General features: G+C 41.3%; 1 protein-coding gene across 1 annotated transcript in view; it reads right to left on the bottom strand.

The window, feature by feature from the left end:
• SLC26A3 (solute carrier family 26 member 3) overlaps positions 1 to 11735 on the bottom strand; it is a 25139-nt gene extending 13404 nt beyond the window's left edge. Inside the window, exons 1-10 of the mRNA XM_029956726.1 lie at positions 11605 to 11735; positions 10954 to 11093; positions 9397 to 9507; positions 8966 to 9138; positions 7541 to 7705; positions 5693 to 5845; positions 5200 to 5282; positions 821 to 968; positions 609 to 722; positions 428 to 505 (exon numbers count right to left, since the gene is read on the bottom strand). Coding sequence (XP_029812586.1) covers positions 428 to 505; positions 609 to 722; positions 821 to 968; positions 5200 to 5282; positions 5693 to 5845; positions 7541 to 7705; positions 8966 to 9138; positions 9397 to 9507; positions 10954 to 11093; positions 11605 to 11735 — 1296 coding nt within the window. The remainder of the gene's footprint in view (positions 1 to 427; positions 506 to 608; positions 723 to 820; positions 969 to 5199; positions 5283 to 5692; positions 5846 to 7540; positions 7706 to 8965; positions 9139 to 9396; positions 9508 to 10953; positions 11094 to 11604) is intronic.
• Positions 11736 to 12565: the final 830 nt, after the last annotated feature.

The raw sequence follows: 12565 nt of genomic DNA, 5'->3' as shown, positions 1-12565 counted from the left end.
GGAACTGCAGGGCGGGTTCCCAAGGACGGGCTGTGTGGCTGGCAGCACCACTCTCAGAAGCTGATAGTGGCCTCGATTACCTCAACCTTTAAGAACATCTTCACTCCCGTCAATGCATATGGAAGCTGCCGTGCCAGGGTGTTTTTCCTTCCAAACATTAATTATATTCAGGGCTACAGACATGCTGGAGGGTAGAGTAGATAAGGTAGCTGGGGCACCTGCATTCCTAACATTCATAAAATGCTGCCAGCAGAAAAACAAATATTCTTGATGCAAGAGTATTGATTAGGAAGAGTGCTTGAGTTTGCCATTAGCTCATTTTCCCATTCAGTTGTGCTTCCAGAGTTGAAGAACCTGGGTCCTTGAATCTTCACCCAAAGCAGAGAGAGAAAGAGAGAGAGAGTACCCAAAGACAGACAGGTATTACCTTTTGTAGTGGCTCCAGAAGAAATCCAAGGGATACAATGACAATCAGCACAATGATAGCAGAGAGAAGCCCAGCGATCTGTAAGGATGGAAAGATGCTCATCACAAAATCGCCCTCTCCCCTGGCTTGGATTTCCTGGTACACCGCCAGGGCAGCCCTGGCAGCAAAGACTCTGAAATACCTGTGTTTTGCCTCCAGTGCTCTCCTGAACCCCTGATCTGGAGAGGGCGGTACTTGCGGCAAAGCCTTTGAATGATCCACCGAATATGTTACTCAATCCCAAGGCTATTAACTCCTGGCAGGAGAATGAAGAGGAAAATCTTTTTTAAAGGTGGCACCATCCAATATTACTTTAAGTGGCCAAATGACATCCAGTGTAGTTTGTAACCTTACCTGATTGCCATCAATTGGATAATCGTACTTGAGGGAATAGACACTGGCCACTGAGAAGGCCACAGCAAAGCCAACGATCGCGATGCCGAAGCTATCCCCAATGGTCTCTTGGAAAATCTGCATGTCAGGTGCAATGGGAGGCTGAAACCTGTAAAGGAAATTGAGCTCAGTTTGAATGTCATCAACCAACTAATAAACCTTCAATGGCATCCATTTGCCCTCAAGAAAGGCCCAAATTCTTTAGCAAGGCCCCCGTTCCTCCCTTCCCCACCCCACTCCTGCTCAGTCACTACCATTTCCTAGAGTTTATGCTTCAGCCATACCAAGCTTTTTTGTTTGTTTCTCAAAGACATCACTTGTACTCTCACTTTGGAAGCTTCTAATTTGCTGTTCATTTCTGCCCCAACCATTCCCCTCATCCTCCTGCCTTCCTCCTTCCAGAGAGTCTTCTTTCACCACCAAGGTCAGGGGTAGGTGAGACTCTTTATGCTTCTACAGCTCTGGATGCTTCCCTGACACAGAGCAGGGACTATGACTACTTCGTTCTCCTATGACCAGGACTGAGCATTCTTCATGGCATACATCAGCTGGTCAATAATTGTTGGGCAAGTCAATGAGTGAATGCAGTCCAGGCTGAGTTTTGTCTCACTTTGGAGTGTGACCAGCAAGAATTTAGCACCACCACAAACTTTGGAATCTGTTGTCTTACTGTTGAAAAGCAATGCTGCCTGAATTTGATACAAGAAAATCAATACAGTACCATGATAATGGTGCATCTGATATTTTGCTAGTTTCGCCACACCATAATGTACACTTGTATCCCTTTAAGCTTCATGTGACATGTCTTAGATCCCACTTGTATTGTCATGCTGGATTGAAAAGCATCACCCATAATCCTTCCAATAGTTATTCATGGATGAAGGTCTTTGAACAAACACAATTCAAGACAAGGGAAGCGAGAAAATCTTCCCTCCATTGATAACAATACCTTTCACGAGAAGCCCTTAGCAAACACATGGGCCTCGGACTCTGCCCTGGGCTCCACAGAACTGCTAGAGCCAGTTGTGTCCCCAGTGGAGAAGGGCATTTACAGTGACATAGTGTCAGGGAAACGTTCAACTCAGAGAAAAGCCTTCTGTGTACCTTATGAATTTAGAACAGTTCACTGATATTTACTAATTATATTATGAAAGGCACGAGTATCTCCAAGTCAACACCAATTTACTGACATGCTCAGCTCCTGTCGACATCTGTTTCTGACCTAAATCTTAATGAAATTAAGTTTATTGGATCCATTTGACAATTTCCTACTTGCTGTTCATATTTTGTGAGTATCTATGTTAATATATTTTCAGCCTTAATCTTTAAAAAAATTTTATGTGTATTCACTTATTTTTGAAAGACAGAGTGCAAGAAGGGGAGGGTCAGAGAGAGAGGGAGACACAGAATCTGAAGCAGGCTCCAGGCTCTGGGCTGGCAGCACAGAGCCTGATGTGTGGCTCAAATTCAGAAGCCATGAGATCATGAGCTGAGCCAAAGTTGGACGCTCAACTGACTGAGCCACCCAGGCACCCCAGATTTAATCTTGAAGAAGTACCATGACCACATATTTCTTCAACTACCATGAATCAGAAAGTTAGCTTGGAATATTATTTTCTACAAAATAAATCCAAGATCCATGATACAATTAAGATTTGCATTTTATACCAAAATAACCAGAGGCCTGCTATTATTCTTTTGTTCTGGCCTCTAAATACCTTACAAAGAGAGGTGTGGTGGAGATTTACAGTCTGAAAACTTGGGTTCAATTCCTGGTTCTGCTATGTACCCTGCCTGAGCTAGTTTCCTTGTTTGTAAAGGGAAGATAATAGCACTTGTTTTATTTTCTTTATAATTTGGGAGGGGAGTCAAATAAAATAATGAATATTGTTTAGAACTATTAGAATACTAATAGAACATGAATACGGTTTATGCACTGTAAGGTACAAAGTGCCTGTTCGCTATTATTATAAGATCCCTCTGGAATCTGAATATATCCTATGTGTCTACTGCATTGATGATCACTTTCTTTTAGTCCATGTGTGACTTCACAAAATCATTTCTAAGGTGTTATGCTTATTAACAGCAGCTTAACAATAATTAATCATAATTATTTTCCAGTTATATTTTATTTGCAATCATCAGAAATTTAAAATGCTTACTCGGGGTGCCTGGATGGCTTAGTCAGTTGAGCGTTTGACTCTTGATCCCAGGGTTGTGGGATCGAGCCCTGAGTTGGACTCTGCACTGAGCATGGAACCTGCTTAAGATTCTCTCTCTCTCTCTCTCTGTCTCTCTCTCCCCCCACCTCCGCTGCCCCGTCCCCTGCTTCTGCATGTGCTCTCCCTCTAAAAAAAAATAAAAAAAATAAAATGCTCACTCAATTATCACCCAGAAAAATGGAGTGTAAAGAGCCTACTACCTAATTTAAGTGCTAAATTAGTTAATAGTAGTCATGCAGTGTGAGCGTTTACCATAGGGCAGGCACTTAGGCATGTCACATGTATTAACACTTAATCCTTACAAGAATTCAATATGATAGCTACTATTTTTACCCTGTTTTTGCAGCCAAGACAGTGAGGCATAGAGTTTAGTGATTTGCCCAAGATAAAAAAATAACTCAAGTAGATCCTAGGCACTCTACCTCTAGAACAGGTGATCTTGCTTACCAGGCTACACTGTCTCTTTAAATGCGAGTTATTCCTTCCCCTGCCCCTCAAACACTGTGGAGAGAGGTCCACTGACATTCAAGATTTATTTACTAAGAAAAGTCTCCAAGACTATAACTAAATGATCTTAAGTTTGTCTTTTATTTCTCAAATCCTTATGAAAAGATCCTCTTTAATTTTGTAACTATCTATCAATCTATCATGTAGTTTATATCTCCTAAGACTTCTAAATAAAGTATAATTACTTGCAAGTTGGAGAGTTGGATTCATTTAACAATTTCCTACTTGCTGTTCATATTTTGTGAGTATCTATGTTAATATATTTTCAGCCTTAATCTTTAAAAAATTTTTATGTTTATTCACTTATTTTTGAAAGACAGAGTGCAAGAAGGGGAGGGTCAGAGAGAGAGGCAAACACAGAATCTGAAGCAGGCTTCAGGGCACCTGGGTGGCTCAGTCGGTTGAGCAACTGACTTCAGCTCATGTCATGATCTTACGGTTTGTGGGGCCAAGCCCTGCATCGGGCTCTGTGCTGAAGCTCAGAGCCTTGGGCCTGCTTCCGATTCTGTGTCTCTCCATCTCTCTGCCCCTGCCATGATTATGCTCTGTCTCTCAATAATAAATAAACATTCAATATAATAAAATAAAATAAATAAAATACACCTATTCGTGGGGTGCCTGGGTGGCTCAGTTGGTTAAACTCAGGTCATGATCTCGTGGTTTGTGAGTTTGAGCCCCGTGTCAGGCTCTGTGCTGACAGCTCAGAACCTGGCACCTGCTTCGGATTCTTTGTCTCCTATTCCCTCTGCCCCTCCCCTGCTCATACTCTCCCCGCCTCTCTCTCTCAAAAAAATGAATAAAACACTAAAAAAATTTTTATATACATGTTTGTTTTTTAAAAAATTGGCTATTTTAAAGTCAACAATGCATATAAATGCTAATTCCTGGAATTCTCAAAAACTCCTCAGGCATGGGGAGGTAGGTAGGTCTTTTTTTTTTTTTAACAGGAACACAAAAGAAATTGATGCTATGGTCAGAGGACAGAGAGAAGACAGCACAAAAGGGGATCTCTCTTCTCAATCCAATAAATGCAATGCAATCAATACATTTCCAATACATTTCCAATGTCTGGGTCCTCCCATCCTCCTGCGGCATTAACTGTTGCTCTGGCCTTGTTTTGAATGTGATCACAAGGAAGGACAGAGAGAGTGTGTCTCTCTGGATTGTTCAAGCAGTGTGCCACAGGTATTCCCTTCTGTGTCTCTTTTGAACTGTTGGAACTTGGCCCCAGTAACCTCAACAAAACACTACATATTGTTTATAGTAATTTAGGGACAAGGAAATCTGGTTTCATTTGGTTCCTTTTTGGAAGGAGAAGCAGGTTTGATTTGCCTATTTTTTCTTTTTCACTTTGCTCCACTTTTACCTGCGTGTGAATCCCTGCTCCTCTGGCGTGTGAGTTCTTCCACAAGGACAGACTTTCTGACATTAAGAACTGCGGGGCCTTTGTGGCTCCTTCTTAGAAGGAGAGTACTATGGCTTCCTCATTCTCCCAAGAGGCAGGGAGGGTTCTGAGCCTGATTAATGCATTTCAGCTTGCAGCCCTCCATCAGTCACTACTGTTCACTCTCTAATCAGTGCTTGGAGACTGATCATAAAAGACACACTTACCCTCTTTTCATCTCCCCAACCACAGCCACCTCAAACCTGTTTTTGAAGTCAAAGCCATAGGACACACCTGTTGCGATCACAGTCTGCAAAGTTGCAAATTGCCCAAGTTAGAAATATGAGATATGACTAATAGTCTTCTATAGATAAGAATCTCAAACCCAGGCTTTGCTACTTCTTACAAAAGTTCTGGGGCAATTCTAATGTGACACCAGAGGTAAGTACCACAGCTCTGATTCTGGTGGGCCTGTCACCCTCTCCGAGACCTTGCTGTCTGCACCACCCACGTCTTACATGGAGAGAATGAACCCAAAACCATAAAAGGAAGTCATTAAATGGTCCACGAAGAGAAAACCACACTAAATATTACACCCAGAAACTACAGAGATGGAACGAGTCCCATCAACACCTCCTGACCTGCAAATGGCAAAGTGTTTTTGACAGAACAGCAGGAAACTAATGATTTATGGAAGAAAGTCTGAAGATGATCAGTTACCATGATGAGTTCAATTGGGATGGGCACCGGAAGTTTGGCTTTGTAGCGCTGATTTATTTCTTTCACCACAAACACAATCACTAGAATAATCAAGGATGTCACAAGGTCTGCAATATTAGTCTTCTCTATTTGTGTGAATATGGAATCCAGTACCTAAAATCATAAAAGCGAGACAACCAAGAGCTATACTTTTTTCTCCTTCTTAAAAATCTTTTCCATGTTTATTTTTTATGACCTTTTTAAGAACTTGAGTACAGTTGACACAGGATGTTAGTTTCAGGTGCACACTACAGCGATTCAGCCTCTCTAGATGTTACGCTGGGCATATCACAGGTACAGCTACATCTGTCACCATGCAACTCTATTACAATATCGTTAACTGCGTTCCCTATGCTGTGCCATTAGTCCCGTGACACATTCATTTTATAACTCAACTATATCTCCCTCTCCCCTTCACCGACTCTGCCCAAGCTCTGAGCTCACCCCTCTGGCAACCATCAGTTGCTTCTCTGTCTTTATAGGTGTGCTCCTGCTTTTTGCTTGTTTATTCCTTTGTTTGGCTTTTCCCCCCAAGGGTTATATTAATGGACAATGTGGATGCGACATTTAATGATTCCCAAATAGATTTACAAGAAACACTGAGGCGGGGCGCCTGGGTGGCTCAGTCGGTTAAGCGGCTGGCTTCGACTCAGGTCATGATCTCACACGGTTCGTGGGTTTGAGCCCCTCATTGGACTCTGCGCTGACAGCTAGCTCAGAGCCTGGAGCCTGTTTCAAATTCTGTGTCTCCCTCTCTCTCTGACCCTCCCCTTCTCGCACTGTCTCTCAAAACTCTGTCTCTCAAAAACAAATAAAAGACAAAAAAAAAAAAAAAAGAAACATTGAGGCAAGAAGGCAGACATAGAAGGCAGACATAGTGATTCTCTGTTCTGCTCATGTTAACCATGAATGAGTACTTGTAGATTCTCACATGGAGGTGTGAGAAAGGTAGGTTAGCATAGTATCGACATCACACTCATTTAGGGATGCTTTTGGCATTTTTTTCTTGGAAACTCTTTGGTATCAAAATTCCCTGGATACTTTTCACATTTTCACAACTGGTCTCTTCCACTCTTAGGTCTCATTGGCCATTATTCCACAATCATCATCATTGCTCCATACAGAAAACAACCTCTGTTCCCCAAAAGTTTTCTTAGTATGCGTCTCCTTAATACCTGGCCTTTAAAAAAATTTTTTTAATGTGTTGAGATAGAGAGACAGAATGTGAGTGGGGGAGGGGCATAGAAAGAGGGAGACACAAAATCTGAAGCAGGCTCCAGGCTCTGAGCATCAGTATAGGGCCTGATGTGGGGCTCAAACCCACAAACTGTGAGACCATGACCTGAGCCAAAGTCAGATGCTTAACTCACTGAGCCACCCAGGTGCCCCAAAGAACCTCAATTTTAAAAGAATAAGACGTGCCTTTTAGAAATAGGGAAATGTTCACATTCAATTAGCACATTCCTTTCAAAATAAGTTAAGGAAAGTTTGAAATTTTGAGATGAAATAGTAAAGAATTTAATAATACATTTCAAGTTTTTCTTTTAAATAATACCTAAGAGTCAAATCTCAGAGGACTGGTACTTAATTTCCTCTGTTTACATTGATCGGATGGTTGATGTGGTTGATACTCAGTGTTCTTACCTTTGCCACTAATTTTTTCCTCATTGTGACTAAAATTCCCAACCCATTGACTTCTTGGAAGTTGTAAGTAAGCCCCATGTCAAAGGCATTAAAGGACAGTTCTCCCAGACACATGATGGAAAATAGACGTTATTTCAATATTTTTTAGGCAAAAGGACTACTCACTTTGAAAATTGAAAATGGATCAGTGTGTGCAGGAACGTTCAGCTGAAGCATAAATTTGAGCTGAGAAACCAAAACGTGCACGGCAGCAGCTGTGGTGAAGCCACTGATTAGGGACTCAGATAGATATATCACCACGAACCCAATCTGTAGAACCCCCATGAGCAACTGGGAAGAGAAGAGCAAAGTGAATGAGTGTAGATGACCAGCACAGCTCAGCAAACTAAAGCACCGGCAACTGTAACGATTCAAAAGGTAAAGGTTCAGCCTGTATGTCTATGTCTTGAAGCAGGTGTTCTCGTTTTTTGGCACACTTCGGGTTCGGGGTTCCCTCCTCCTGTTCCTTCCCATATCCTGCCCGCAAGGTGGATCATGACACAGTGTTCACATAGCATGTAAGTCTAGTATACTCCAAGAAGTACCAGGCTGATTCCACCCCGCTCCATTTTTTTTAAGATGCGGTATCTTTATAAGACTCACCCAACATACCTTCCATGGCAAAATCTTATCTAGCACCAGCCCTCATAAATTTTCCCATGTAATTTTAGGTGGCTTTATAGCTAGCTTTCATAAGAAGGACCTAACTGTGTATTGAACCTCAGAAGTGCTAGGTTTTGACCAGAGGCAACAGTTGTTAATTCCCCCAAAGCCTCAGTATTTTGCAGTGACATGAATAGACAGATTCTCCTTCCTTTGGGTCTCTGGGTTGCCTTTACATTCGTGTCTTGGAATGCAGCCGGAGCTGTGGGCATGCAAAGGCCCACATGCAAAGACTAGATTTGGAAAAGTATTTAAAAGAACTGGCCGTGTTGTCTGTCAGGTGGACACACCACTAATGTCCTTGCTTCAATGTCCTTTCTTTCAAGAATGGCCTTAGCCAATAATATCACAGATCATAAACCTAGGCAACATCTTGAGGAATCCATGACATTTTCATTCTTCACTATCAATTGTGTCAGGGGTATGAATGAGGGTTTAGCCCCTCCACAGTCCTCTTCAGCTTCCCTGAAACTTTGATATGGAAAGTTCAATGTGCTAAACCCCAAATCCTTCCCTCTAGATTACAGTCCCAGAGGAGTTAGAAAGAAAAAAGTTCCAAAGATGCCAGTGCCACTATTACTTGCACATGGTTATGTTTAGTGACTCTATTAATTTCAGGTATTTTGCTGAATTAAGCACTTCTCTCCTCGCCACTGGTGCCTCCCTGTTCCCATTTTTCCTTCTCTCTAGACCCACATTCATTCATCTTGGCCTTGTAGATCTTCTCCTCCACTTCCAGTTGGGGGGAGGGACCCTTCTTATTTCCTGAAAGAGGGATACAGACCAAAGGGAAGAGTACGAGCATGGCACGAAGAGAAAGCACAGAAAGATGTGCCCCAGTGAGGACAAGCAGAATGGGGAGGGCAGATCACCCGAGAAAGTGCTCACCTGAATGATTCCAGAAAGGATTGTAACCGTGGCTGCCACCATCACCTTATACTCATCTACTGATGAATCATTACTCATTGAGCTATTAGAGATTTCCAGAGCAGCTGTACTCTCCGAAGGGGTTAATCTCACAACTACTGCTCCCACCATCATACTCAGAACAGGAAACGGACCTAATTAGCAGAGGATGCATTGTAGTCAATATATGCCTCCCTAAGGCACAACTGTCTTTCAACCATAATGTAAGCAGATATAATAAAGACCACCCCCTGTAGCTCTGGTCTCCTTCCTCACCCCCAGTCCCAATTCTTTCAAGAAACTATGACCACTGTCCTGGGTTATACACAATTTGAAATTAATCCAGGGTGTGGCTAATGGAGTTAACAAAGAAAAAGCAGTGTGAGCATTGATTAGCCCAAGAATTCACTTACCTACAGATATGTGTTTAGAAGTGCCCAAGAAAAAGTAGATTATAACTGGGAAAAAGGCTGCATACAGTCCATAGCTTGGGGGGATGGTGACCAGCAGAGCAAATGCTAAACCTGTAAATACACAAGCATCAAGGTCCTTATTTCATGCAAGGGGAAACACAGAAGTCCTCATTAAGTTCTTTAAGAGTTTCAGATTGAACCTTAAAAATAAGTTACTTGATTAGCTCAGAGATTGAAGATGTAAATGTAGGAGATCAAACTAATACTCTTAGAAGAAAACATAGGTGTAAATCTTTTAACTTTGGATGAGGCAATGGTTTTCTTAAAAATGACACCTACAGTGTAAGCAACCAAATTAAAAACAGATAAATTGAGCTCTGTCAAAATGAAAAACTGTGTGCTTCAAAGGAAACTATCAAGAAAGTGAAATGACAATCCATAGGATGGGAGAAATTATTTGCAAATCATATCTTGGATAAGAATCTAGCACCCAGAATATATAAATAACACTTGCAACTCAACAATAAAAAATATCCTAATTTAAAAATGTGCAGAAGACTCATTTCTCCATGGATATACAAATAGCCAGTAAGCCCATGAAACGATGTTCAGCATCATTAGTCATCAGAGAAATCAAAATCAAAACCACAAGGAGATATCATTTCAGACTCACTAGGATAGCTAAAATAAGAAAGGCAGATACTAGCAAGTGTCCACAAGGCTGTGTAGAAATTTGAACCCTTGTATGTTGCTAATGGGTTACCATGTGACAGCAATTACAGTTCTGAGGATATACCCAAAAGAACTGAAACACAGGTTCACACAAAAACCTGTACACAAGTATTCATAACAGCATTATTTATAATAGCCACAAAATGAAAACCACCCAAATATCCAACACCTGGTGAATGGGTAAACAAAATGTGGTCTACCCACACCATAGTATATTAGTCATCATGAAAAGAGGGGAATTACCTGCACATGTCACAACATGGATGAACCTTGAAAACACTGTGTTCAGTGGAAGAAGCCTGACACAAGAAATTCTGTGATTCTGTTTATATGAAATGCCCAGAATAGGCAAATCAATAGAGACAGAAAGTTGTTACTAGGAAGATGGATGGATGGATGGATGGATGGATGGATGGAAAGTGCCTACTAATGGACAAGAGGTTTGTGGATGGTGCTGGTGATAAAAATGTTCTGGAGTTGCATAATGGTGGTTACACAACCTTGTGAATATACACAAAGAACACTGAATTTTATACATTAAAAGGATGACTTTTATGATATATGAATTACATCTCAATTTTATTTTATTTTCTAATAAATGTTTTTATTTATTGTTGGAGAAAGAGATAGAGCACGAGCAGGGGAGGGGCAGAGAGAGAGGGAGACACAGAATCTGAAGCAGGCTCCGGGATCTGAGTTGTCAGCACAGAGCCCAACGCAGGGCTCGAACTTATGAACTGTGAGATCATGATCTGAGCCACGTTGGATGCTTAACTGACTGAGCCACCCAGGCACCCCAATTCCATCTCAGTTTTAAAAAGTTACCTTGCAGTACAGCTACCAGCCCTGTGCTGATTCCAGAAACAATGTCGCTGAGTAGCCATTCCTTTATCCGATAGGCTGGTAACCAAGATGCTATGGGGAACAAAGACAGGGCAATTCTCTTGGTCTTTTGTGCAGAACAGCTGAAAATATTGAAAACCACACTTAGTTAATTATTATCAAATTTTAGCATTGGTACCTACTTGTAGAGGAAAACTGGTAAAGGTGATACTACATTCAAGAATGAACTACCACTTTGACTACCTTTCCCACTAACATTCACGTTCGTATCCATATGGACCGCCTCCTGGTCACTACCAAAGGAATTTTTTTTTTTTTAAGAAAAATGCTAGTTTTCTTTGGCCATAATAGAGCTTATTTGTCATCCTCAGCTTGGATTTCACAACGTTTCAGTTGAGAATTTTCCTCCACCCTCATTTATTGGTCCTCTGATAGGGAAAGATTGGGTTGAGAGCTGAGATGGTGTTCCTTTCAGAGATTCCCTTTCTGGCTCTGACAGGGAGTAGGAGGTTTGGACAGCAAATATAAAAAGAGTCTGAAGGCTATGGGCTAAAGCCAGAAAGGAGAGCTTGAGAAGTTAAGGAGAAAGTGTTTCACTTATTCCTCATATCAGGACCTTAAAAAATATCTTACCTACAACACTCTTTGAGATGATCCAGAAAGGTCTTGTGATATCTCTGTTTCTTCTTGTGTTCCTCCCCAAAAGCATTTGCAGAGTACACTGGCCTGGCTACAACGTACTGATTCCCAATGGGTTCGATCATTTTGCTTGCTCTGACAGCTGTAGTGAGTGGAAGACCTTTGGAACTGTGTGGCAAACTGTTCTTCTTGCCTTTAGCAGGTTCAAATGCCTGAAACCAAACAGGGCTTGCTTCTTAAATAACTCAGAGATAATGTGATGCAATTTACAGATGAGTGATCTCCGAACTGAATGTTACCACCTTTTGAGATCAAAAGAGGCAGGATTAAGGGACCTAGATTGTATTTTGCGACAGTGATATTACTTCGATGAGCTGGACTCTCTCCTTTGGGTAAGTAAACAAGGGCTTTTATTATTTATTTTTAAAAGATCACCAAAAAACCCAATAAAAATGGACTCAGTTTACTAATTAGTGAGAGCATTTTTTTAAACTTGTAAGGTGTGAGCTCATCAAGAAAAAAAATTTAATATTTTTCCTTAGAAAATTTCCAAGCTTGTGGCATTGGAGTCCTGGGATGGCTTAGATTTAAAGTCCATTCATTGTCCCTTAACTTCCCATCAAGGCTGTTCCATTTTACCCATCTGAATTTTTGTAATACCTATGAAATGCTTGAAATTTGGGAAAATCAAGGATATTGCCCATTTATTTCCCTAGTGTTTCTAGGAGTTTTTCTGATGTGTAGCTCAGGAAACAATTGCACAAAGTTATTACTTGCTTCTTAGTTGACCAGGGAGGATATCTTTTTAAGAGAATATCTTGGGCAACTTGCTCAACCTCTGTGAGCCTCATCTGTATCACTGATCTAATAATACTCAAGGCTTGGGGCACCTGGGTGGCTCAGTCAGCTAAGCATCCAACTTTGGCTTACATCATAATCTCGTGGTTCGTGGGTC

The sequence above is a fragment of the Suricata suricatta genome, chromosome 2, assembly GCF_006229205.1.
Source record: "Suricata suricatta isolate VVHF042 chromosome 2, meerkat_22Aug2017_6uvM2_HiC, whole genome shotgun sequence".
NCBI lineage: Eukaryota > Metazoa > Chordata > Mammalia > Carnivora > Herpestidae > Suricata > Suricata suricatta.
Note: the sequence above shows the minus strand (reverse complement) of the source record. Positions and strands in the feature narration are given on the sequence as shown.